Here is a 25,798-nt window from a genome sequence, read left to right as displayed (position 1 = left end):
TTGAACTTTAAGCCAACTTTTTCACTCTCCTCTTTCACTTTCATCAGGAGGCTTTTTAGTTCCTCTTCACTTTCTTCCATATGGGTGGTGTCATCTGCATATCTGAGGTTATTGATGTTTCTCCTGGCAATCTTGATTCCAGCTTGTGTTTCTTCCAACCCAGTGTTTCTCATGATGTACTTGGCATATAAGTTAAATAAGCAGGGTGACAATATACAGCCTTGATGTACTCCTTTTCCTATTTGGAACCAATCTGTTGTTCCATGTCCAGTTCTAACTGTTGCTTCCTGACCTGCACATAGGTTTCTCAAGAGGCAGGTCAGGTGGTCTGGTAGTCCCATCTCTTTCAGAATTTTCCACAGTTTATTGTGATACACACAGTCAAAGGCTTTGGCATAGTCAATAAAGCAGAAATAGATGTTTTTCTGGGACTCTCTTGCTTTTTCAATGATCCAGCAGATGTTGGCAATTTGGTCTCTGGTCCCTCTACCTTTTCTAAAACCAGCTTGAACATCTGGAAGTTCACGGTTCATGTATTGCTGAAGCCTGGTTTTGAGTATTTTGAGCATTACTTTACTAGCATGTGAGATGAGAGCAATTGTGCAGTAGTTTGAGCTTTCTTTGCTATTGCCTTTCTTTGGAATTGGAATGAAATCTTACCTTTTCCAGTCTTGTGGCCACTGCTGAGTTTTCCAAATTTGTGGACCTATTGAGTACAGCACTTTCACAGCATCATCTTTTAGGATTTGAAATAGCTTAACTGGAATTCCATCACCTCCACTAGCTTTGTTCGTAGTGATGCTTTCTAAGACCCACTTGACCTCACATTCCAGGATGTCTGGCTCTAGGTGAGTGATCATGCCATTGTAATTATCTGAGCCATGAAGATCTTTTTTGTACAGTTCTTCTGTGTATTCTTGCCACCTCTTCTTAATAGCTTCTGCTTCTGTTAGATCCATAGCATTTCTGTCCTTTATTGAACCCATCTTCGCATGGAATATTCCCTTGGTATCTCTAATTTTCTTGAAGAGATAGTCAAATCTCAGATCTCTAGTCTTTCCCATTCTGTTGTTTTTGTCTATTTCTTTGCATTGATCAGAGTAAGGCTTTCTTATCTCTCCTTGCTATTCTTTGGAACTCTGCATTCAAATGGTGCAGGTTGTGACGGACCATGCAGAAGCATGGCCATGAGGAGCTAACTCTCGCCCAAGGTCAGAGGCATTGGCTGAGGGGAGCCACCCCATGTCCGAGGCCAGGGGCAGCGGCCGAGAGGAGCTACTTCACGCCTGAGGTCAGGGGAGGTGGCTGAGATGAGCTACCCCATGCCCAAGGTCAGGGGCTGTGGCCAAGGTGAGCAATTCCACGTCCAAAGAGCAGCATCTGCACGGGTGCAGGAGGACAGAGAGGAGCTACTACACACTCAAGTTCAGTATGGGCGGCCTGGGGAGATACCCATTGTCCAAGGTAAGGAGGAGTGGCTGTGTTTTGCTGGAGCAGCTGTAAAGAAATACCCCACGTCCAAGGTAAGAGAAACTCTAAGATGGTAGGTGTTGTGAGAGGGCCTCAAAGGGCAGACACTGAAGTCATAATCACAGAAAACTAGCCAATCTGATCACATGGACCATAACCTTGTCTAACTCAACAAAACTTAGCCATGCCGTGTGGAGGCACCCAAGACGGACGGGTCATGGTGGACAGGTCTGACAGAATGTGGTCCACTGGAGAAGGAAATGGCAAACCACTTCAGTATTCTTGCCTTGAGGACCCCATGAACAGTATGAAAAGGCAAAATGATAGGATACTGAAAGAGGAACTCCCCAGGTCGGTAGGTGCCCAACATCCTACTGGAGCTCAGTGGAGAAATAACTCCAGAAAGAATGAAGGGATGGAGCCAAAGCAAAAACAATACCCAGTTGTGGATGTGACTGGTGATAGAAACAAGGTCTGATGCTGTAAAGAGCAATATCGCATAGGAACCTGGAATGTCAGGTCCATGAATCAAGGCAAATTGGAAGTGGTCAAACAGGATATGGCAAGAGTGAATGTCGACATTCTAGGAATCAGCAAATTACAATGGACAGGAATGTGTGAATTTAACTCAGATGACCATTATATCTACTACTGTGGGCAGGAACCCCTTAAAAGAAATGGAGTAGCCATCATGGTCAACAATAGAGTCCAAAATATGGTACTTGGATGCAATCTCAGAAAGTGTAGGGAAATACAATGCTCTGACTCTGGAATTTGGGTCCTCAGGGCAAACCTGGAAGTCTCACATCTTTGAGTCTATACAGTTTGTGATACACAGAGGCCTGATAAAACACTCTCTGTTGATGCCTTACCTTCCTGGATGGAACATAATTTTCCCAGCTTTTTGTGTGCTCAGAGTCACACAATGCTTGAAAACGCTTGTTGGAAGTAATTTTTCAGTAACAACTTCCCCTGATGTTGTGACTTTAGGGAAGACCGCCAAACTCACAGGAAAAGGCAAAGGATCATCCAGACGTCTGCTCAATCACGTTTTCTTGATAGAAGCAATTCATTCAACCTAACTGTCTAGAATACTCATGGATACTCTTCCTACACATCCTATGTTTGAACCTGGATACCGGACCTTGGCAGCAAAACTTGCATTTTTTCTCAGTTGGCCCTAAAATGGTTAGACCTAGTTACGGCCTGAAAATGTGTCTAATTGCTGTTTTCTTACTTCTGACAGTTATAGTGTTGGTGCATCCTTTGGGATTTATGAATCAAGCAGGAGGCTCTCCACTTCAAGCCACTGGCCCCTTTCCGGGGAGATGTCATCTCATCTAGGTTAGCACAATATGTCACCCAGCACTCTGAGACACAGTCTTGCAGCCTGACTTTTCATAGTCAGAGCTGGTATGACCTAGGAATGTGTTTACAAATCTCAGAAAGTGGTGGGAAACACACTGCCCTGACTCTGGTATTTAGGTCCTCTGGGAAACTTGGAGGACTCACATGTTTGAATCTAGACAGTTCATGACAGGTAGAGGCCTGATAACATATTCTCTTGAGATGCCTTTCCTTCCTCAAAGGAATATAGCTTTCTCAGCATTCTGTGTGCTGAGTGTCACACACTGCTTGAAAACGTTTGTTGGAGGTCATTTTTCATTAGCAATTTCCCCTGGAGGTGTGACTGTAGGCAAGGCGCCACACTCACAGTTAAATTCAAAAGCACTTCCAAACATCTGTTCAATCACGTTTTCTTGGTAGGGGCCATTCATTCAACGTAAGTCTATCTAGAAAATTCGTGGACACTGCGGGGAAAGACCTATGTTTGAATCTGGATACCAGACTTTGGTGTTAAAATATGCATTTTTCTCTCACTTGGCCCTAAAACAGTGCAGCCGAGCAACTGCTTGAAATTCCATCTGAATGCTGTTTTCTTCCTTCTGACAATGTTAGCTTTGGTTCACCCTTTGGGATTTCTGAAGCACGTGAATGACTTGCAACTCCTAGCTGCAGGCCCATTTCCAGTGGAATGACACCGCATCTATGTGACCACAGTATTTCACCCAGCACACTCTGATACACTCCCTCAGCATCCTTCCTTAGGAGCAGACCTGGTATGACCTAGGAATGCATTTAGGAGTCTCAGAAAGTGCAGCAAGACACACTGTCCTGACTCTGGAACTTAGGTCCTTTAAGCAGGCCTGAGCTCTCACATCTTAGAAGCTGAAGAGTTCCTGCTATAAAAAACACACTCTCTGTTGATGCCTTTCCTTCATTGAAGGAACATAACTTTCCCAATGTACTGTGTGCTTAGAGTCACACACTGCTTGAAAACGTTTGCTTGGAGTTCATTTTTCAGTCGCAATTTCCCCTGAGACTGTGACAGTAGGGAAGCCCCCACAATCACAAGACAAGCAAGCAAGCATCCAAATGCCTGTTCCATCATGTTTTCTCTGCTAGAGAGGTCCAGTGAACCCAGTTCTATCTGGAAAAGTTTGGATCCTGTGGGGTCACATCCTGAGTGTGAACCTGAATACAGGACAAAATTCACCTTTTTCTCTCAGTTGGCACTAAAACGGTTTGGCATAGCAACTGCTTGAATATCCATCCAGTACTTATTTTCTTATTTCTGACAGTGACAGATTTGGTCCACCCATGTAATTTCTGAAGCAAGGAGTCCCCTTGCCACTTCTATCTGGTGGTCCCTTTCCTGTGAAACGTCACATAATATAGGTAGCACCACATGGCACCCAGCTCTCTCAGACACACTCTGACAGCCTGTTTCCTCCTTGGCAGTCCTGGTATGACCTAGGAATGTATTTACAAGGCTCAGAGATTGTATGAAAACCTATGCCCTGACTCGGGATGTTAGGTCATCTGGGCAAGACTGGAGGTCTCACGTCTTACAATCTAGACAGTTCCTAATAGATAGAGGCCTGGAAACACACTCTCTGGTGACGCCTTTCCTTGATCAAAGGGTCATTGCTTTCCCAACATTTTAGGGTCAACCTAGAGGAAAATGCGAATTTTCCCACCAAGGTCCATTACCCAGGTTCACACGCCGGATGTGTCCCCACAGCACTGAAGAATTTTCAAGACAGACCTAGGCTAACCCTAATCCTAACCCTAACCCTAGGATCTCTCCTACAGAGAAACATGATGGAACAGACGTTTGGATGATGTTTTGCCTTTTCCTGTGAGTGTGGTGAACTTCCCTATGGTCAAACCATCAAGGCAAATTGCTACTGAAAAATGACTTCTAGGCAAGCATTTTCAAGCAGTATGTGATTCTCAGCACACAGAATACTGGGAAAGCTATGTTCATTCGAGGAAGGAAAGTCATCAATAGAGAGTGTGTTTCCAGGCCTCTATCTATCAGGATCTGTCTATATTCTAAGATGTGAGATCTCCAGGGTTGTCCAGAGAACCCATCTTCCAGAGCATGGGCAGTACTTCCCTGCAAATTCTGAGCCTTGTAAGCACATTCCAAGATCACTCAGGAATGCCCATGATGAAACAGGCTATGGAAGAATGTCCGTGTGTGCTGTGTGTCATTCTGTCCTTACCAAATGAACTGACATTCCACTGGAAATTGGCCAGGGATAGGAGTTAGGAACTGCCTGTTGCTTCAGAAATCCAGAAAGGTGGAACAAATCTATCATTGTCAGAAGTAAGAAAACAGGTATTAAATGAATGTTGAAGCAGCTGTAAGGCCACAACGTTTGAAGCCCAATGGAGAGAATAATGCAAATTTTGCCACCAAGATCCGCTATCAAGATTCACATTCAGGATGTGTCCCTGCAGTATCCAAGAATTTTCCAGATAGGACTAGGCTCAGATAGGACCTACAGAGCAAATGTGATGGAACAGACATTTGGATGTGGTCCCTTTTACTATGTTTGTGGGACTTTTCCTCCAGTCACATCTTCAGGGGAAATTCTTAGTGATAAATGGCCTCCAAGCAAGTGTGTGACACTCAGGAAGCAGAATGTTGGGAAAACAATGTTCCTTCGAGGAAAGACAGGCATCAGCAGAGAATGAATTTTCAGTCCTTTATCTATCAAGAATTGTCTAGATTCTAAGATGTGAGACCTCCAGTCTTACCCTGAGGACCTAACTTGCAGAGTCAGGGCAGTGTGTTTCCCTGCACTAGCCCAGGCTTTTAACCACCTTCCTACATCATCCCAGAACTGCCCATGAGGAAACAGGCTGCAGGAATGTGTTCAGACTGCTGGGTGCCATACTGTTGTTACCCAGGTGAGGTGACATTCCATTGCAAATAGGCCATCAGCAGCACTTGTGAACCGCCTTCTTGCTTCTGAAATCCCAAAGGTGGGTCAAAAGCGATCACTGTCAGAAGTAGAAGTAAAAAAAAAAAAAAAAAAAGCAATTGTATGGATTTTCTAGCAGTTGCAAATTTGGCCATCAAGGTCCGGTATCCACTGTCAGACTCAGGAGGTGTCTCTGCTGTATCTACCCATATTTCACAAAGACCTAGGCTCACTGGCTGCTCCTATAGAGAAAATGTGATGGAACAGATGTTTGGATCTTGGACTGCCTTTACCCTGTGAGTGTGGGGGATATCCTTACTGTCACAACATCACAAGAAATTGCTACTGAAAAATGACCTGCAAGCAAACGGTTTCAAGCAATGTGTGACTCTCAGTTCACAGAATACTGGGAAAGTACTGTTTCTTCGAGGAAGGAAGGGTATCAACAGAGAGTGTGTTTTCAGGCCTCTATCTATGAAGAACTGTCTTGATTCTAACAAGAGAGTCCTCCAGCCTTCCCAGAGAGCCGAACTTCCAGAGTCAGGGCAGTGTCTTCCCTGCCCTTTAAATGCTTTGTAAACATATTCCTAGGTCACACAGGGACTGTCCATGAGGACACAAACTGTGGGAGTGTGTCTGAGTATACAGAGGGGCCACCATGTGCCTACTTAGATAAGGTGACATTCCACTGGAAATAGGCCCGTGACTAGGAGTGGTGATCTGCTTGCTTGCTTCAGAAATCCCAAAGGGTGAACCAAATTTATTGCTCTTCAAAGTAAGCAAACAGCAATTAGATGGATTTTTCAAGCAGGTGCCAGGCCACACAGTTTTAGGACAAACCGAAAGAAAAATGTGAATTGCGCCACCAGTTCTGGTATCCAGGTTCACACTTAGGATGTGGTCCTGCAGTATACACGATTTTCCAGACAGACCTAGGTTCTCTGGATCTCTCCTAGAGACAAAATGTGATGCAACAGAAGTTTGGATGTTGGTTTGCCTTTTCCAGTGAGTGTGGGGGCCTTCCCTAAGGTTACACTGTCAGAGGAAGTTTCTACTGAAAATGACCTCCAAAGAGCGTTTTCAAGCAGTGTGTGACTGAGCACAGAGAATGCAGGGAAAAGTATGTTTCTTCAAGAAAGAAAAGGCATCAACAGAGAGTGTGTTATTAGGCCTATATCTATTAGGAACTGTCTAGAATCTAACATTGACCTCCAGGCTTGTCCAGGGGACCTAACTACCAGAGTCAAGGCACTGTTTTTCCTGCACTTTCCAAGCCTCCCAAAGACATCCTAGGTCATATAGGGACTGTCCATGAGGAAACAGACTGTAGGAGAGTGTCTGAGAGTGTTTGGTACCATACTGTGCTTACCTAGATGAGATGACATTCCCCTGGAATGGGCCAGAGGCTAGGAGTGGTGAGTCACCTGCTTGATTCAGAAATTCCAAATGATGGACCAAAGCTATCATTGTCAGAAGGAAGAAAACAGCAATTGGATGGATTTCCAAGCAGTTGCAAGGCTGTAGCATTTTCCCAAATCAAGAGAAAAAATGTTATTTTTGCCCCCAAAGTCCGATATCCATGTTCAGACTCAGGATGTCTCCATGCACTATCCACAAAGTTTCCAGACAGAACTAGTCTCAGTGGATCAGTCCTACTGAGAAAATGTGATGGAACAGACGTTTGGATGCTAATTTGTCTTTCTCTATGAATGGAGAGTGCGGCATCCCCATGGTCACACCATCAGGGGAAGGTGCTACTGAAAAATGACCTCCATGCCAGCATATTCAAGTCGTGTGTGTCTCTCTGAACACAAAATGTTTGGAAAGTTATGTTCCTTCAAGAAAAGAAATGCATCAACAGAGAGTGTTTTAGCCCTCTATCTATCAGGAACTGTCTACATTCTAAGTCGTGGGACCTTCAGTCTTTCCTAGGTATCCTAACACCCAGAGTCAGGGTAGTGTGTTTCCATGAACTTTTCGAGCCTTGTAAATACTTTCCAAGTATATACTTGGACTGCTCCTGAAGAAACAGGCTGCACGAGTGTATCCAAATGTGTTGGGCGGCATATTGTGCTTACCTGCATGAGGTGCCAATACAATGGAAATCGGCTAGTGGCTGGAGTGGTGAGCAACCTGCTTGCTTCAGAAATTCCAAAGGATGGACAAATCTATCCCTGTCAAAAGTAAGAAAACAGCAATTGGATGGATTTTCAAGGATTTGCTACACTGCACCATTCTAGAACCAATGTGGTCCCAAAATGAGTGTGGGAGATGAAAATGAGAATTTTGCCACCAATTCATATATACAAGATCACACTCATGGTGAGTCCCCACAATACCCACGAATTTTCCAGACAGGCCTAGGCTCCCTTGATCGCACCTAAAGACAAAATGTGATGGAGTAGACGTTTGGATGTTGGTTTGCCTTTCCCCGTGAGTGTGGGAGCCTTCCCTACCATTGCACCTTCAGGGGAATTTTCCACTGACCAATGACCTACAAGCAAGTGTTTTCAAGCACCGTGTGGCTCTCAGCACACAGAATGTTGGGAAAGCTATGTTCCTTTGAGGAAGGAAAGGCATCCATACGGAGTGTAGTTTTAGGACTCTATCAGGAACTGTCTAGAACCCAAGGCATGAGACTTCAAGTCTTTCCCAGGGTCCTAAGTTCCAGAGGTAGAGCACTGTGCTTCCCTGCACCTTCCAAGGCTTTAAACACATTCCTTATTCAAACTGGGACTGCCCATGAGGAAACAGGATGCAGGAGTATGTCTGAGAGGGCTGGGTTCCATACAGTGCTTAACTAGATGAGGTGACATTTCACTGGAAATGGGCCAGCAGTTAGGAGTAGCGAGCCGCCTGCTTGCTTTAGAAATCTCAAAGGTTTGACCAATGTTATCACTGTCATTATTAAGAAGAGAGCAATTGGGTGGATTTTCAGGCAGTTGCTAAGGCCGCACCCTTTTAGATCCAACCAACAAAAATTGCTAATTTTGCCAGCAAATTCAAGGATGCAGATTCACACTCAGTATGTGTCCCTGTAGTATCCAAGAATTTTCCAGACAGACAGAGGATCATTGGATCTCTCCTAAAGAGAAAACTTGATAGAACAGACATTTGGTTGTTTGTTTTCTTTTTCCTGTGAGTTTGGGGGGATCTTCCCTACAGTAACACAGTCATGGGAAATTGTTACTGAAAAATCACCTTCAAGCAAGGATTTTCAACCAGTGTGTTACTCTCATCACACAGAAATCTGGAATAACTATGTTACTTCAATGCACGAAAGACATAAAAGAGGGTGTTTTTCAGGCATCTATCTATCAGGAACTATCTAAAGTCTAAGATGTGAGAACTCCAGGTTTGCACACAGGCCCTAATTTCCAAAGTCATAGCCAGTATGCTTCATTTCACTTTCAGAGCCTTATGAACACATTCCTGGCTCCTATTGGGTCTGATTCAGAGGAAACAGGCTGTGAAATTGTCTAAGAGTGCTGAGAGCCATACTGTTGTTACCTAGATTATTTGACATTTTAATGGAAATGATCCAGCCCAATGGGGTTGCAAGCCACCTGCTTGTGTCAGAAATCTGAAAGATTTGACCAAACCTATTGATGTCAGACGTAGGAAAATATCAATTGGATGGATTATCAGGCAGCTGCCAGCGCACATCCTGTTAGTGCCAAAAGAGAGACAATGCTAATTTTGCCAAGAAGGTCAAATATTCTGGTTCATAGTCAGTATGTTTCCCTTGCAGTATCCAAGAAATTTCCAGAGAGACCTGGGACCATTGGATCCTTCCGACAGAGAAAAATTGATGGAAGAGACATTTTGATGTTTGCTTGCTTTTCCCTGTGAGTGTGGGAGCCTTCCCTACTGTAACACACGTGAGGGGAAATTTTTACTTAAAAATGACTTCCAGGCAAGGGTTTCCACTTAGCGGGTTACTCTCAGTAAACAGAATGCTGGGACACCTGTGTTCACTCATGGAATGAGCGGCAATGAATAGGGTACTCTTCAGGCATCTCTCTTTCCATGACTGCTGTCTGGATTCTAAGATGTGAGAAGACCACGCTTCCACAGACGCCCTAAATTCCAGAGACACAGCCAGTAAGTTTCCCTGAACTTTCCATGGTTCATGAGCACAGTACTCTATCTTACTGGGACTCCCCATGAGGAAAGAGTCTGGAGGAGTGTGTCTGACACAGCTGAGTGCCATACTGTTTTTAAGTAGTTTAATTGGCATTCCACTGGTAATGATCTTGCCACAAGGAGTTGCACGCTGCCTGCTTGCTTCAGATATTCCAGTGTTTTGACCAAAGGTATTGCTTTCGTTAGTGGGAAAAGAGCAATTGTACTGCTTTTCAAGGAGTTGCTAAACCCCAGCCTACTGTGACCAACACAGAAAAAATTCTAATTTGCCAACAAGGTCCGGAATCCAGGATCACGCTGAGCATGTGTCCAAGCACTATCCAAGAATTTTCCAGACGGACTTAGGATCACTGGATCCCTCCTACAGGGGACTTCATGGAACAGATGTTTTGACATTTGTTTACTTTTCTCTGTCAGTGTGGGGGCATTCCCCATGGTAACACAGGGGAGGGGAAATTGTTACTTCAAAATGACCTCCAGGCAAGAATTTCTAAGCAGTCTGTCACTCTCAGCAAACATAATGCTGTGAAATCTATGTTTCTTTGATGAATGAAAGGCAAAAAATAAAAAAAGAGTGTATGTCAGACATCTATCAGAAACTGTCTAGATTCTAAAATGTTAAAACTTCAGATTTGCACAGAGCACCTAATTTTCAGAGTCACAGCCAGTTTGTTTCCTCGCATTTCTGATACTAGCGAACCCATTCCTAGGTCATCCTGGGACTGCCTATGAAGAAACAGGCTGTAGGAGTGTGTCTGAGAGTGCTGAGTGCCATCTAGTCTGGTTACCTAATGAGTTTACCTGCCATTGGAAATGATCCAGTGGCAAGGAATTTAAAGTCCCTTGTTGCCGGGACCAGCCGGCAAAGAGAACAAGTGCCGACCGCAGCAGCATGGAAGCCTGAGGAAAAGAAGCTGATAGTAAAGGATGGGGTCGAGAGGGCTGAATGCTCTTTAGGCAAGTCAGCGATTTTATTGTGTAAAACAGCTACCTTTATACTAGTACAAGCAAAAAACATTGTTCATAAAAAATGCCATCTGGTGTTTGTCACATCAATACAATTCTTTGTCTTAAGTGATTGCAGAAGCTTACATCTTGTTTTTGGCATTCCAAGATAAACTACTAAGTGAAGGTCACTACTACATTTTTCTCAAGGAAGAACAAAGGAGACCCGGCAAATGTTTTACTGTTTTATCATGGGGTGGTGAGACAGGGAATGGCCTCTTTCAAGACTTTTCCCAGGGCCTTTTTGGGCCTTGAGCAGCCCGGCTCCCCACATCTCCCCCTTTTTAATTTATTAAAGGCCGAGCCTTCTTACATATTCCTCGAGAAAAAGCAGACAAGGTTATTTTTTCAAAATACAGGAAAATTTCATAATCCTTTCAGTAACCAAATTCATAATGCATTGTAAAATACATGGTCCACAACAAAGAAAACAGAGTACAATAACAAGCACTGTAAGCAGGTTTTTCCACCAATCACTCATAAACCAGGATTTAACTTGCTCCCAAAAAGAAAGGGAGGAATCCTGCATGGAAAGTATTTGATGTTGAAGATCATTTACAGCATCAGACACATTGGAAGATAAATCTGGGATATACACACAATATTCTACTTTTATTATAGCGCAGGTAATTCTTCTTGACTCATTGGCAAAACCCACCATGGTAAACCATTTACAACTGACAAAGGAATGGCAGTGCATACCCAACAAACAGAAGTATTATAAAAATCAGCATAGGAATGAGCCCAAGAAAGAAAAACATTTCCTTCAGTGCTAGGAACAGCTTGATTCATAACAGCGCATGCTAATGCAAGCACCAGGTAGGATAGAGAAATGTGTGGATTGGTTGTATCCGCAGCAATGTGTCTTGCTCGTTCCACGAACTCATGTAGTTGTTGATTTGTTGGCAGAACATTCCTCTCTTGTATCTGCATACTCTCCATTCGAGCAGTCAACGACCGTCTCCGTCTGGAGTACCAGTCTCTCCATGAGCCAGCGCAGTGCTTCGGCATCCTGTGGATAAACACAAACATGTCCCCATCCCCATATCAAAACAGGGTCAGGGCCATGCCATTGATTAGTAATTGGATCTTTCCAAGTTACGAAAGGTTTGTTGGTAGCAGCTGGGGACCAGAATCGCTGTGCTGCGGTCTTGCCTTCAGAGTCCAAATTTAAAATATTAAGAATGAAAAGGGCATGATGTAAGTAATTATACGGTGTGAGGGGATAAAACTCCCCTTTCTTTAATTTTAAAAGGTGATGTTTTAATGTCTGATGAGCTCATTCAACGATGCCTTGACCTTGGGTATTGTAGGGGATGCCTGTTTTAAGAGAGATAAAGAGACGGGAGCAAAAATTAATAAAAGCGGCAGAAGTATATCCAGGTCCATTGTCCGTTTTGATGGTCTTTGGAGTTCCCATAACGGAGAATGCTGCAAGGCAATGTGCAATACAATGTCGAGCTGCTTCTCCTGTTCGTAAAGAGGCAAAAATATATCCAGAAAAAGTATCTATATTAACATGAACATACGTGAGTAACATCCATCTGCCATAAATGGTTGGGAAGGAGGCCGCGGGGGTTCACACCATAGTGAGGAACAGGAAGGAGTTGAGGACAAACAGGGCAGCGTTTAACTATTTGCCTGGCGGTTTCACGGGGTATTTTAAATTGTAATCTGAGGGTATTGCTGTTTTGATGATGTAATTGGTGAGAACGTTCTGCGAGTTGGGTCTGGGAAAGGAAAATATGAGTGGCTGAATCAGCTAATGCATTTCCAAAGGTAAGTGTTCCAGGTAGGTTTGTATGAGCGTGAATATGGCCAAAAAAGCATTTGTAAATCCTTTGATGTAAAAGAGCTTGTATATCGTGAAACAGTTGCTGAATCACTGAATTGACAGTATGAATAAAGGGAACAGTTTCCAATTGGTTAAGAGCTCTAACAACATAATGACCATCAGAAAAAACATTCAAAGGTTCAGAGGCAAAGTGCTGTAAAACAGCAAACACGGCGCATAATTCTACTTCTTGTGCAGAGGAACAGCCTGTAAACCAGGAGGTAACAATATCATTAATAACATAAGCAACCTTTCCGTTTGAGGATCCATCGGTGAATACGGTGACTGCGTCTGTAAGTGGCTGCGAAACAAGTACGGAGGGAAACACAAAGTCGTGTTGACTAGCAAAGTGTAGCAGCTTATTAGCAGGAAAATGATTTTCTAATCTGCCGGCAAAATGAGCTAGGGCTGCATTCCAGGAATCACTGAACTGGAATAGCCAGTCCTGTTGTTCCTTTGTAAATGGTAAACAGATAAAATAAGGGTCTCTCCCCAGTAATTCTCTGGAATCCCGACGGCCCTTAGCAATAAGATTTACTGAGTAGATCAAAATAAGGGGTGAGTACCCGAGCAGGGGAAACAGGCAAATGTATCCAATAAAGAGGGGAATCTTGAAAAAGAACAGCTGTAGGGGTGTGTTTAGAAGGAAGTATATACAAACCCCATTCTCTTGTAAAATCACAATAAGAACTTCTTTGAGCAGCCAAAGCTTTTTTTTTTTTTTTTACTATATTTAAAGCTTGGCGTCCTTCATCAGTCAAAACCCGAGGCGATGTAGGCTCTGAAGGTCCTTTAAGAATATCAAACAGGGGTTTTAATTTCCCAGTAGTGATTTTCAAATAAGGATGAAACCAATTAATATCTCCTAATAATTTTTGAAAATCGTTCAATGTTTTCAAATTATCCTTATGAAGTTCCAATTTTTGAGCTTTAAAAGTCTCTCCTTCTAGTCTGAAGCCTAAATAAGAATAAGGTGGGCTATGTTGAACTTTTTCAGGAGCTATTTGAAGGCCATAGTGCTGCAAATCAGCCTGCAAGACGGAAAAGGCAGATAAGCATTTCAAAGCTTATCTGCAGTCTATTTCTTCTATTTCTGTCCGCAAAAGTTTCACATTGTTTTCCAAATTTTGATTTTCATAATAAATAATCTCCCCCAGAGAGGCAGGCCCTAGAGACCTGCTTTCAATCATTAGGAGGTAAATATTGACTATTTAAATTTTCAATGATGGACATAGTAAAAGGAGCAGTTGGTCCATACTGGGCACAGGCTTGTTTTAATTCTTTAATTTGTTTAAATGGTAGGGGTTCATAATACCTTCGTTGAGCATCTTCAAGGACAGGGAAAAGGATAGGAAATCCTGCCAAGGTTTCTCCCTGTTGCCTCGCCTGGCGAATTGCAAGTTGGAGGGGAGACAGTTCGGAGGTGTTTTTTACAGATAATGCCTGTGCAGAAGCCTCAGACCCCTTTTGCATATCAGCTCTCAGTGGGTCTAATCTGGCAATAACGGACGGAGGCTGCGATGATAACTAATTAGAGAGACATAAGGGCTGGGAAAAAAGCTTTAGGTTAAGAGTATCAAGACGTTTAGTCACAGTTGTAAGCAATTTTTTAACCTCCGAAAAAGGGGATAATTCCACTTGTGTTTTAACACTAGTTTTTTTTTTTTTCAGCAGCAAATAACTCCCAAGGATCTTCTGCTTGCTCAGCAGGGTCTAATTCCGAACCAGAGTCAAAGGAACTCTGTACAGGGGGGTTTTCTGCTGTATCATAAACATGCTCCGAAGGAGGAGCAGTAGGCAAGGTGGGAGGTTTGCCAATTATATTCTTTAATGCAGTCTCCAATTTTTTGCTTTCATGTTCAGGGTCCAAACAGTCTCTGATAAGAGTCCATAATGAATAGGCATCTAACGGTACCTTCAGCCCCATGTAAAGAATAATACTGCTGAATTTGCTCTCCCACCTTCTTCCATGTTCCTATATTCACAGTCCCATCCTCAGGAAACCAAGGACAAATTTCTACAAACAACAAAAACTTTTCTAATGTATGTTTAGCAACAGTAACTCCTCTCACCTTTAACATAGTCTTAAGCATAGTTACAAAAAGTTCTCTACTACTACCTTGACCCATAGTTTATACTCTCACTAAAAACCCTCTCCGCCCTGAAAAAATCCGTACTCACGTTTCTCTCTTTCCCCCCCCCCCCTCAGGATCCCCTCTGTACTCACGTTTCGGGCGGCTGCGACCGTGTAGCCCGATCAAGTCCCTGTTCGGGCGCCACCTGCAGGGACCAGCCGGAAAAGAGAACAAGTCCCGACCACAGCAGCACGGAAGCCTGAGGAAAAGAAGCTGAAAGTAAAGGATGGGGTCGAGAGGGCTGAATGCTCTTTAGGCAAGTCAGCGATTTTATTGTGTAAAACAGCTACCTTTATACTAGTACAAGCAGAAAACATTGTTCATAAAAAATGCCATCTGGTGTTTGTCACATCAATACAATTCTTTGTCTTAAGTGATTGCAGAAGCTTACATCTTGTATTTGGCATTCCAAGATAAACTACTAAGTGAAGCTCACTACTACATTTTTCTCAAGGAATAACAAAGGAGACCCGGCAAATGTTTTACTATTTTATCATGGGGTGGCGAGACAGGGAATGGCCTCTTTCAAGGCTTTTCCCAGGGCCTTTTTGGGCCTTGAGCAGGCCGGCTCCCCGCAACATGTTTGCTGCAGAAATCCAAGAGGTCTGACCAAATATATTGCTGTCACAAGTAAGAAAACAGCAACTGGATGGATCTTCAGGCAGTTGCTACTCTGCACAATTTTAGGACCACCTGAAAGAAAATGCTGGTTTAGCCAACAAGGTCCATGACCCACCTTCACATTCAGTATGTGTCCATGCACTACCCAAGCATTTTCCAGAAAGACCTAGGATCACTGGATCTCTCCTACAGAGAAAACCTGATGGAACAAACGTTTGGATGTTAGTTTGCTTTTTCCCTGTGAGTGTGGGACCGTCCTGACTGTAACGCAGTCAGGGGAAGTTCTTACTGAAAAATGAAATCCAAGCAAGCATTTTAGAGCAGTGAGTTACTCTCAGCACACAGAATGCTAGGAAATCTATGTTAGTTTGATGAAAAAAAAAAAAAAAACATAAAAGTAGAGTGTTTTTCATGTGTCTGTCTATCAGGAACTGTCTAGATTGTAAGATGTCAAGACTCCAGGTTTGCACAGAGACCCTAATTTCCAGTCATAGCCAGTGTATTTTCCTGCACTTCCCGAACCTTTTGAACACATTCTTAGCTCATATTGAGTCTGTCCCTCAGGAAAAAGGCTTAGGAAATTATCTAAAAGTGCTGAGTGTCATAATGTTGTTACCTTGATTAGTTGACAATCTATTGGAAATGATCCTGCCACAAGGAGTTGCAAGCTGCTTGTTTGCATAGAAATAGAAATAATTTGACCAAGCCCATTTATGTTATAAGTAGGAAATTGTCAATTGGATGGATTCTCAGGCAGCTGTCAGCCCACACCCTTTTAATGCCAACAGAGAGAAAAGGTGAGTTTTGCCAACAAGGTTCCATATCCAGGTTCACACTCAGTATGTGTCCCTGCAGTGTCCAAGACTTTTCCAAACAGATCTAGGATCACTAGATCTCTCCAGAGAAAACTTGATGGGACTTTTACTCTGAAGCAGGGTCAGTCTTGTTGAGGTGACTCCTTCCCCAAGGCCACAGCTGGGAGGCCTCACACCAAGGCCATAGAAGTGGGGCCCAGAACCAAGGTCACCTGTGAATCTGACAGGGCCCGCTTTGCAACTGTTGCCAAAAGCACCTGATCATCGCTAATGAGCTTCCTGACTCCCTACCAGGCAAAGATGCCCACTCCAGTAAACACCCTAAGGTACCCCACCCAGTCACCTAATATCAACCTTCCAGCAGGAATTTTGTCTTGAAACTGTAAAAATTGGCTCTTAACCCAGGAAATCTGTCAACTTTCCCTAGTCTGTCAGGTGGTTGGCCCCCTGAGCTCACAGTGCCCACTTTATCTCTGCTCTTTGTTCTTAATACAAACTCACTCCCTTCTGAAATGCTCTATGTCTGGAAATTCTTTTCCAACTCGTGCTCAGACGACCTCAACAAGCCTCCCATCACCAGGGCCACTTTCCTGGATCACACTCACCACTTGCTTGTCCACTCCCAGCTCAGAGCAGAAAGGCCCCCTCAGCCTGGTCCTTCCCTCTCACGTCCCATGCCTGGTCACCAGGGGCTCCCACCGTCCCTGGGCAGGCTGTCTTCTGTGTCCTGCAAAGGCCTCTGTGGTGTCAGGTGAAGAAACAAGAGGCACCCATGAAGCCTCCCACTCCAGCACAGCAACCAGTACCCACCTACTGAACTCTTCACTCTGGATGGGCCTGGGGGTGTTTCAGGGAACATCCCCCAACATGTCCTTGTTCTCATCTAATTCCAGCACTGCCCACGTGAGAGTCACTAAGCTACTCTGTGATGACTGCACAGAGAGAATACTTGTTCACTCGCCCCTCCCAGGATACATGGTTCTTAAGGGCAGGTGCCTCCCAGGATATGGGGCTCACCTGGGCAGGTACCCTGCAGGGCTCAGCACCCAGGAACTGTGCACAGAGCCCTCATTGCAAAGAGCCCCCAGCTCCTCTGTTGAACAGATCTGACCTTGAGACCCTCAGAGGAGGACCTGAGGTAACATACAGCAGCTTCAGGATAGCTTTATGACCTTGGGCTTCACTGGTTGCAGCCTCCTTCCAGCAGGTTTTCCAGAGGGTCCCATAGAACCTGGGCACTGAGTCTGTCTCCACCCACCACCCATCCTCTCCCTGACCCCTGGGTCCCTCTCATTAGAAGAAGGCCTTCCTGAAATCCTCTCCCACTGATAGGTCAGATAAAAAGATTAGAAAACAAGTCAGAGCAGCAGCCCCATATCCATCCTGACCCAAACACTGGCCAGGACAACGAGGCCCATTTTCTGAAACCACAAGCCCAGGTGGGCAGATTGGCTGACCTGACTGGCCTGCCCTTTGGATGTGTACCTGGGTTGAGGTCTATATAACCCCCCTCAAGTGCCTGCAGCTGTACCTGAAGCTGTCTTTCTGCTTAGATCTTGCAGGGCTGGCTTGATAAGAGAGAGTGAGGGCCCATGGTGTTTCGGGGGATTGGGTCTGTGTTGGGCTCTGCTGGACCTTCTGCAGGAGGTGCTAGGCTGTCACTTCCTAAGGATGGGCTGTGTCGCCTGTTCCTGCTGTTGGAAATCTTCTCAGGCAGAGATGAGGAAGCAAGAAAACAGGCAATGGGAGCAGGACAGGAGGAGTAACTCAGGTAGGAAAGTGCAAAGCTTCCAGATCACCCAGGCCAGGACCATTCTGCCTTACCTACAGGAGCCACGTCAGTAAGCATGCTGTCGCTGGAGTGGCTCCACTTTTCTCCAGCCTGTGAGGTCTTTGCACATATTCAAGTGTTTTTTCTATGAAGGGCGGATGAAGTTCAGGAATGGCTAGCCTGGGGGTCAGCCAGCATTTGCTTAGAGATGACTCCATGGAGTCTCCCAGCTTCCCACTGAGGACCCTCCTTGGGAGGGGAGGGGGTGGGGTATGTGCAAGGGCTGCTGGCTACACATGAGTAAGTCCCCATCCCTGACCATCTTCAGAATTGCTCATCCCTGAAGCAAGTGCCCTAATTGGGCTTTCACCTGTGCAACTGGTGGCTTCTTAATTAGCAATGTGGCCATTGATATTAAATGTCCTCCATCAGGACTGAGATGTTACACCACATGTACTGGTGTAAGAACCTGGGGAGGCGTGTGCACCCAGTACCCTAGGCACAGGCTTCAGACTTGACCTCTCAACCTTCTGGAGCCCAGCCACTGCTTTAGCATTTCTGAGGGTCCAGTGCTGATTTTAAGGGTTCTGTAATCCACCCTTCACCTGCTTTAATGAGACCCACATTTCTAGGATCCTACAGAGCAGGGTCTGTGTGGCTGCTCTGTGGCTTCTCTAACATGATCACAAGCTGGGTGGTTTAAAACAACAGGAGTTCATCCTCCCCCAGTCCTGGAGACCAGACACCGGAAATCAAGGTGGCACAGGGCTGAGGTCCCTCCAGAGGCTCCAGGATAGGATCATTCCTGCCTTTTCCAACTTAGGGGGTCCCTGGGCTTGTGGCCTCCTCCCTCCCATCTCTGCCTCTGCCTTTAAGAGGCTTCCCCTTTGTGTCTTCTTTCGTCTCTTCGAAGGAGTCTGTCAGTTGGATTGAAGGTCACCCTAACCCTAGATGACCTTACCTTGCTATCCTTAACTACATCTACAAAGACTCTTTTCCCAGATATGGCCCTGTTCTGGGGGGACACATCTTTGGTGGCCACCATTTACCCCATTCTCTCTCTATCAAATAACCCTCATTTTAGGAGATCACCACAGGGCCATAAAGACGGGCACAGAGAGCGGCCACACACATGGAGAGAATGAGGCCCTTGGAGTCACCTGGAACGGATGAAGGCCTGGCTTCATCAGGTGAGGGGAATCACAGGGAGGAGAGGAGTATGGTCTTGTTTAGGCTTCAAAAAGAGCATGTTGGGGTGGGATGTGAGATGCACAATGGGGGCGGGGAGCTTCATCAGGGCCTGAGGGGGAGGTTAGGCTTGGGCCAGGGTCATAGGTGTAGAGGGGTGGTCATACACCCAGGGCCATAGGTGTGGGGGGTGATCATACACCCAGGAGGAAGAGCTCACAGTCACTGGGGCACAAGGACCTGGGGACCTGGGAGGTCTTTGTCTTTCTGAACCTGAAGAGGAAAAGTTAAAATTTTACATCACCTCCTGCTTCTTCTGCCTCTGTAACTCAGCTTGCTCCTTGCAAAGTCTGGATCATGTAGGTCACACAGTCTCAGAAAGTGGGGACTTAGAATACTCGGAGCTGGAGCTCATCTCCCTTGCCTTTGTCCTGGCCCCTGCAAACTTTCTTGATCAAGCCTGTTTGTGATAATGAAGAACCCGGCTTCCTGACACTCCCTTCATCCCAGGGGGAACTCCCCACTCTGCTGGAGCACCTGGCTGTTGGTGACCACTGACAGCACTCTGGTCTCCTCAGGACCCACTAGCGCTTCCACTTCGGGATACTGTGAGGTTCAGTTCAGGCAGATGGAATCTGGTCTCCTCAGAACCTACTGGGGCTTCAGTTTGGGGGCTTCAGTTATTGATGTCACTGAACCAACCCGAGACTTGAAGGGCCATCCCCACCGTAACTCGAGAGCATAACCCAGGTTCCCCCTGCAACTCGAGAAAAACCATGAGTCTTCCCCCTCACCTCGAGCTGAAGACAGATTCCATGGCATTGTTTACAAAGCAAATCCGTATTCCACTGAGTCCTGATGTTGCTTAACCAACAAGAGTTTTGAAGGGCCATCCCCGCCGTAACTTGAGAACATACCCCAGGTTCCCACCGCAACTCGAGAAAAACCATGAGTCTTTCCCCTCGACGTGAGATGAGGACCGATTAAATGGTATTGCTTGCAGAGCAAGTCTGTGTTCCCCTTCAAACACGAAAGGAGCCTTGACGCCCTTAATGGAGCTCCAGAGAGTACCCAAAAACGCAGTCACAAGTCTAGAGGGACCCTGAGGTCCCTGCAGGAACACGAAAGAGCTCCGTGTACCCCAATTCAACTCGAGATGTGGCCTGATTCTCCGGCATTGGCTCCAGAGCCATCCCGCATTCCCCATCAAACACAACAATTACCTTGACTTCCTTTAGGCAACTCCAGAGATTCCAGAGAACACCGTCACAAGTCGAGAGGAACACCATGTTCAGCACAGCAACTCGAGAAAAGGTCCATGTACCCCAAGTCATCTTGAGATGAGAGAAGATTTCCTGGTTTCAACTCAGGATTAATGCCGACTTTCCACAAGCACCTCAAGAATTGGCTTCTCTCAGCTATAGGTATGTGAGAGGGACCCTCAGTTTCCTGCCTCAAGTGGAACGGACACCAGAATGCCCTGACTCGAAATAAGGCCGGATTTCCCTGCAGTGACTTGAATGCAGGCTCTTCTTTCATCTCACAAGATGAAGTGATGTCTGAATCCCTTGTGGAGACCCTAGAGAAAAACCTAGTTCCCTGCCTCGTCTTGACAGCAGGCCTCACATCCATTTGACTACTCGAGAGGCACGTGGTGTTGAATGCTTCAAAAGGAGATGATACCTGACTCCTCTTGAAACTTGACAGGCATCCCAATACCTCTCTGGAACCTGGGAAAGGAAACTGGGTCTCCCGCCTCACCTCGAGAGACGTCCCTATTGCCCTGCCAAGCCTCGAGGAGAATCCCGAGGTGTCCCTCACAAGTAGACAGGAGTCCTGATGTTGCTTAACCAACAAGAGTTTTGAAGGGCCATCCCCGCCGTAACTTGAGAACATACCCCAGGTTCCCACCGCAACTCGAGAAAAACCATGAGTCTTTCCCCTCGACGTGAGATGAGGACCGATTAAATGGTATTGCTTGCAGAGCAAGTCTGTGTTCCCCTTCAAACACGAAAGGAGCCTTGACTTCCTTGATGGAACTCCAGAGAGTCCGCAAGAACACTGTCACAAGTCTAGAGGGACCCTGAGGTCCCCGCAGCATCACAAAAGAGCTGCGTGTACCCAAAATCAATTTGAGATGAGGCCCGATTCCCATGCATTGGCTCCAGAGCAATCACGTGTTCCCCATCAAACAATACAAGTGCTTGACTTCCTTTAGGCAACTCCAGAATTTCCCCGAGAACACCATCCCAAATCTAGAGGAACACCAAATTCAACATAACAACTCGAGAAAAGCTCCGTGCACTCCAAGTCATCTCTAGATGAGAACAGATTCCCTGGTTACAATTCAGGAGGAATGCAAACTTTCAACAAGAACCTCAAGAGGAGGCTTCTCTCAGTTATAGGTATGTGAGAGGGACCCTGAGTTTGCTGCCTCAGTTGGAATGGACACCGAGATGCCCTGACTCAAAATAAGGGCAGATATCTCTGCAGTGACTTCAATGCAGGCTCGTCTTTCATCTCACAAGAAGAAGGTATGACTAAATCCCCTGTGGAGACCCTAGAGAAAGCCCTAGTTCCCCTGCCTCATCTCGACAGGAGGCCTCACATCCCTTTGACAGCTCGAGAGGAAGGCGGAGTTCAATGCCTCAAAAGTAGATAATGCCTGCCACCTCTTGAAAATTGATAGGAAACCCAACATCCCTCTGGCAACTGGAAAGGGAACCTGGGTCTCATGCCTCACCTCGAGAGGCGTCCCTATTGCCCTGCCAAGCCTCGAGGAGAATCCCGAGGTGTCCCTCACAACTGGACAGGAGTCCTGACGTTGCTGACCCAACATAAGTTTTGAAGGGCCATCCCCGCCTTAACTCAAGAACATAACCCAGGTTCCCGCCGCAACTCGAGAAAAATATTGAGAGTTCCCCGTGGCCGCGAGATGAGGTCTGATTCCCCTGCATTGCATGCAGAGCAATTCCGTGTTCCCCATCAAACAGGAAAGGAGCCTTGACTTTCTTGATGGAACTCCAGAGTCCCCAAGAACATTCTCACAAGTCTAGAGGGACCCTGAGTTCACCGCAGCAACACAAAAGTGCTCCGTGTACCCCAAATCAACTCCAGATGAGTCCCGTATCATCAGCATTGGCTCCAGAGACATCCCGAGTTCTCCATCAAACACGTCAAGTGGCTTGACTTCCTTTAGACAACTCGAGAGCTTCCCCGAGAACACCGTCCCAAGTCTAGAGGAACAACCAGTTCAGCACAGCAATTCGAGTAAAGCTCAGTGTACCGAAAATCATCTCAAGATGAGAGCTAATTCCCTTACTTCAACACAAGAGGAATCCCAATTTTACACAAGCATCTCAAGAGGAGGCTTCTCTCAGCTCTATGTAGGAGTGGGAACCTGAATTTGCTGCATCAAATGGAATGGACACCGAGATGCCCTGACTCGAAATCAGGCCGGATTTCCCTGCAGTGAGTTAAATGCAGGCTCGTCTGTCATCTCCCAACATGACGGGATGTCTGAATCCCCTGTTAAAACCCTAGAGAAAGCACTAGTCCTTCGCGTCATCTCGACAGGAGGCCTCACATCCATTTGAATACTCGACAGGAACATGGAGTTCATTGCTTAAAAAAGAGACGATGCCTGACTCCTCTTGAAAACTGATGGGAATCCTAATATCCCTATGGCAACTGGAAAGGGAACCTGGGTCTCACGCCTTACCTCGAGAGGCATCTCTATTGCCCTGCCAAGCCTCGAGGTGAATCCTGAGGTGTCGCTTGCAACTAGACAGGAGTCCTGACGTCGCTGAACAAACACGAGTTTTGAAGGGCCATCCCCGTCTTAATTCGAGAATATATCCCAGGTTCCCGCCGCACCTGAAGAAAAACATTGAGACTTCCCCCTCACCAAGAGATGAGGTGTGATTCCCCTGCATTGCATGCGGGGCAATTCCGTGTTCCCCATCAAACACGAAAGGAGCCTTGACTTCCTTGATGGAACTCCAGACACTCCCAAGAACACTGTCACAAGTCTAGTGGGACCCTGAGGTCACCGATGCAACACGAAAGAGCTTCTTGTACCCCATATCAACTCGAGATGAGGCCGGATTCCCCTGCTTTAGCTCCAGAGCCATGCCGTGTTCCCCATCAAACATGACAAGTGCTTGACTTCCTTTAGGCAAATCGAGAGATTCCCCGGGAACAACATCCCAAGTCTAGAGGAACAACAAGTTCAGCACAGTAATTTGAGAAAAGAACCGTGTACACCAAATCATCTTGAGATGAGAGCTAATTCCCTAGCTTCGACTCAAGAGGAATGCCAATTTTCCACAAGCACCTCAAGAGGAGGCTTCTCTCAGCTATAAGTTTGAGAGAGGGACCCTGAATTTGCTGCGTCAATTGGAATGGACACCAAGATGCCCTGACTCGAAATAAGGCCGGATTCCCCTGCAGTGACTTAAATGCAGGCTCGTCTTTCATCTCCCAAGATGAAGGGATGTCTGAATCCCCTGTGGAAACTCTGGAGAATGCCCCAATCCCTCGCCTCATCTTGGCAGGATGATTCAAATCCCTTTGAAAACTCGAGAGGCACGCGGCGTTCAATACTTCAAAAGGAGTCGATGCCTGACTCCGCTTGAAAATTGATAGGAATCTCAATATCATTGTGGCAACTGGGAAGGGAGCCTGGGTCTCCAGCCTCACCTCGAGAGGTGTCACTATTGCCCTGCTAGGCTCGAGGAGAATCCCGAGGTGTCCCTCACAACTAGACAGGAGTCCTGACGTCACTGAGCGAACATGAGTTTTGAAGGCCATCCCCGCTGTAACTCAAGAACATACACCAGGTTCCTGCCGCAACTCGAGAAAAACCATGAGTCTTGCCCCTCCCCGCGAGATGAGGCGAGATTCCCGTGCATTGCATGCAGAGCAAGTCCGTGTTCGTCATCAAACAAGAAAGGGGACTTGACTTCTTTGATGGAACTCCAGAGAGTCCCCAAGAACACTCTCACAAGTATAGAGGGAACCTGAGGTCACCAGAGAAGCATGAAAGAGTTCCGTGTACCCGAAATCAACTCGAGATGAGGCCCGATTAGCGAGCATTGACTCCAGAGCCATCCCGGGTTCCCCATCAAACACGACAAGTGGCTTGACTTCTTTTAGACAACTCCACGAGATTCCCCGAGAACATCTTCCCAAATCTAGAGGAACACCAAGTTCAGCCCTGCAAGTCCAGAAAAGCTCCATGTACCCCAAATCATCTCAAGATGAGAGCTGATTCCCTGGCTTCAACTCAAGAGGAATGCAACTTTCCACAAGCTCCTCAAGAAGAGGCTTCTGTCATCTATAGGTATGTGAGAGGGACCTTGAGCTTGCTACCTCAAGTCAAATGGTCACCGAGATGGTCTGACTCGAAATAAGGCCAGATTTCCTGCAGTGACTTGAATGCAGGATTGTCTTTCATCTCACAAGAAGAAGGGATTTCTGAATCGCCTGTGGAGATCATACATAAAGCCCTAGTACATTGCCTTATCTCGACAGGAGGCCTCACATCCCATCGACAACTGGAGAGGAATGCGGAATTCAATGCCGCAAATGGAGACGATGACTGACTCCTCTTGAAAATTGATAGAAATGCCAATATAACTGTGGCAACTCAAAAGGGAACCTGGGTCTCCCGCCTCATCTCGAGAGGCGTCCCTATTGCCCTGCCAAGCCTCGAGGAGAATCCCGAGGTGGCCCTCGCAGTTAGACAGGAGTCCTGACGTTGCTGAAGAAACACGAGTTTTGAAGTGCCATCCCAGGCGTAACTCGAGAATATACCCCAGGTTCCCGCAGCAACCTGAGAAAAAGCATGAGACTTCCCCCTCTCCGCGAGGTGAGGCCCGATCCCCTGCACTGCCTGTAGAGCAAGTCAGTATTCCCCGTCAAATAAGAAAGGGGCCTTGACTTCCTTGATGGAACTCCAGAGAGTCCTCAAGAACCCTGTCACTAGTCTAGAGGGACCCTGAGGTAACCGCAGCAACAAGAAAGAGTTTCGAGTACCGCAAATCAAATCGAGATGAGGCCCGATTCCACTGCATTGGCACCAAAGCCATCCTGCGTTCCACATTAAACACGACAAGTGGCTAGACTTCTTTTAGGCAACTACAGAGATTCCCAGGGAACACTGTCCCAAGTCTAGAGGAACACCACTTTGATGACAGTAACTCGAGAAAATTTCCGTGTACCCCAAATCATCTCGAGATGAGAGCTGTTTCCCTAGCTTCCATTCAAGAGGAATGCCAATTTTCCATAAGCACCTCAAGAGGAGGCTTCTCTCAGCTATACATATGTGAGAGGGACCCTGAATTTTCTGCCTCAAGTGGAATGGACACCAAGATGCCCTGACTTGAAATAAGGCCGGATTTCCCTGCAGTGACTTGAATGCAGGCTCGTGTTTCATCTCCCAAGATGAAGGGATGTCTGTATCCCCTGAGGAGACCCTAGAGAAAGCCCTAGTCCCCTGCCTCATCTCGACAGAAGGCCTCACATCCCTTTGA

The 25,798-nt window shown here is 46.1% G+C and overlaps 1 protein-coding gene across 3 annotated transcripts in view; it reads right to left on the bottom strand.

The window, feature by feature from the left end:
- Nucleotides 1-10,962: 10,962 nt before the first annotated feature.
- Nucleotides 10,963-25,798, bottom strand: part of LOC136163273 (uncharacterized) — a 54,156-nt gene continuing 39,320 nt past the window's right edge. The window contains exons 1-3 of one of the 3 annotated variants that reach the window (XR_010662207.1): nt 15,604-15,689; nt 14,960-15,066; nt 10,963-11,910 (exon numbers count right to left, since the gene is read on the bottom strand). Coding sequence is in view for 1 of the 3 variants with exons in the window: in XM_065927714.1 (XP_065783786.1) it covers nt 11,514-11,910; nt 14,960-15,080; nt 15,604-15,687 (602 nt within the window). In the remaining 2 variants the exon portion in view is untranslated. Of the gene's footprint in view, nt 11,911-14,959; nt 15,081-15,603; nt 15,690-25,798 lie in introns of those variants that run through there. The other 2 variants (XM_065927714.1, XR_010662208.1) reach the window with 2 other exon arrangements.

This window comes from Muntiacus reevesi, chromosome 3 (assembly GCF_963930625.1).
Source record: "Muntiacus reevesi chromosome 3, mMunRee1.1, whole genome shotgun sequence".
Taxonomy (NCBI): Eukaryota; Metazoa; Chordata; class Mammalia; order Artiodactyla; family Cervidae; genus Muntiacus; species Muntiacus reevesi.
This window is presented reverse-complemented; position numbering and strand designations above follow the sequence as displayed.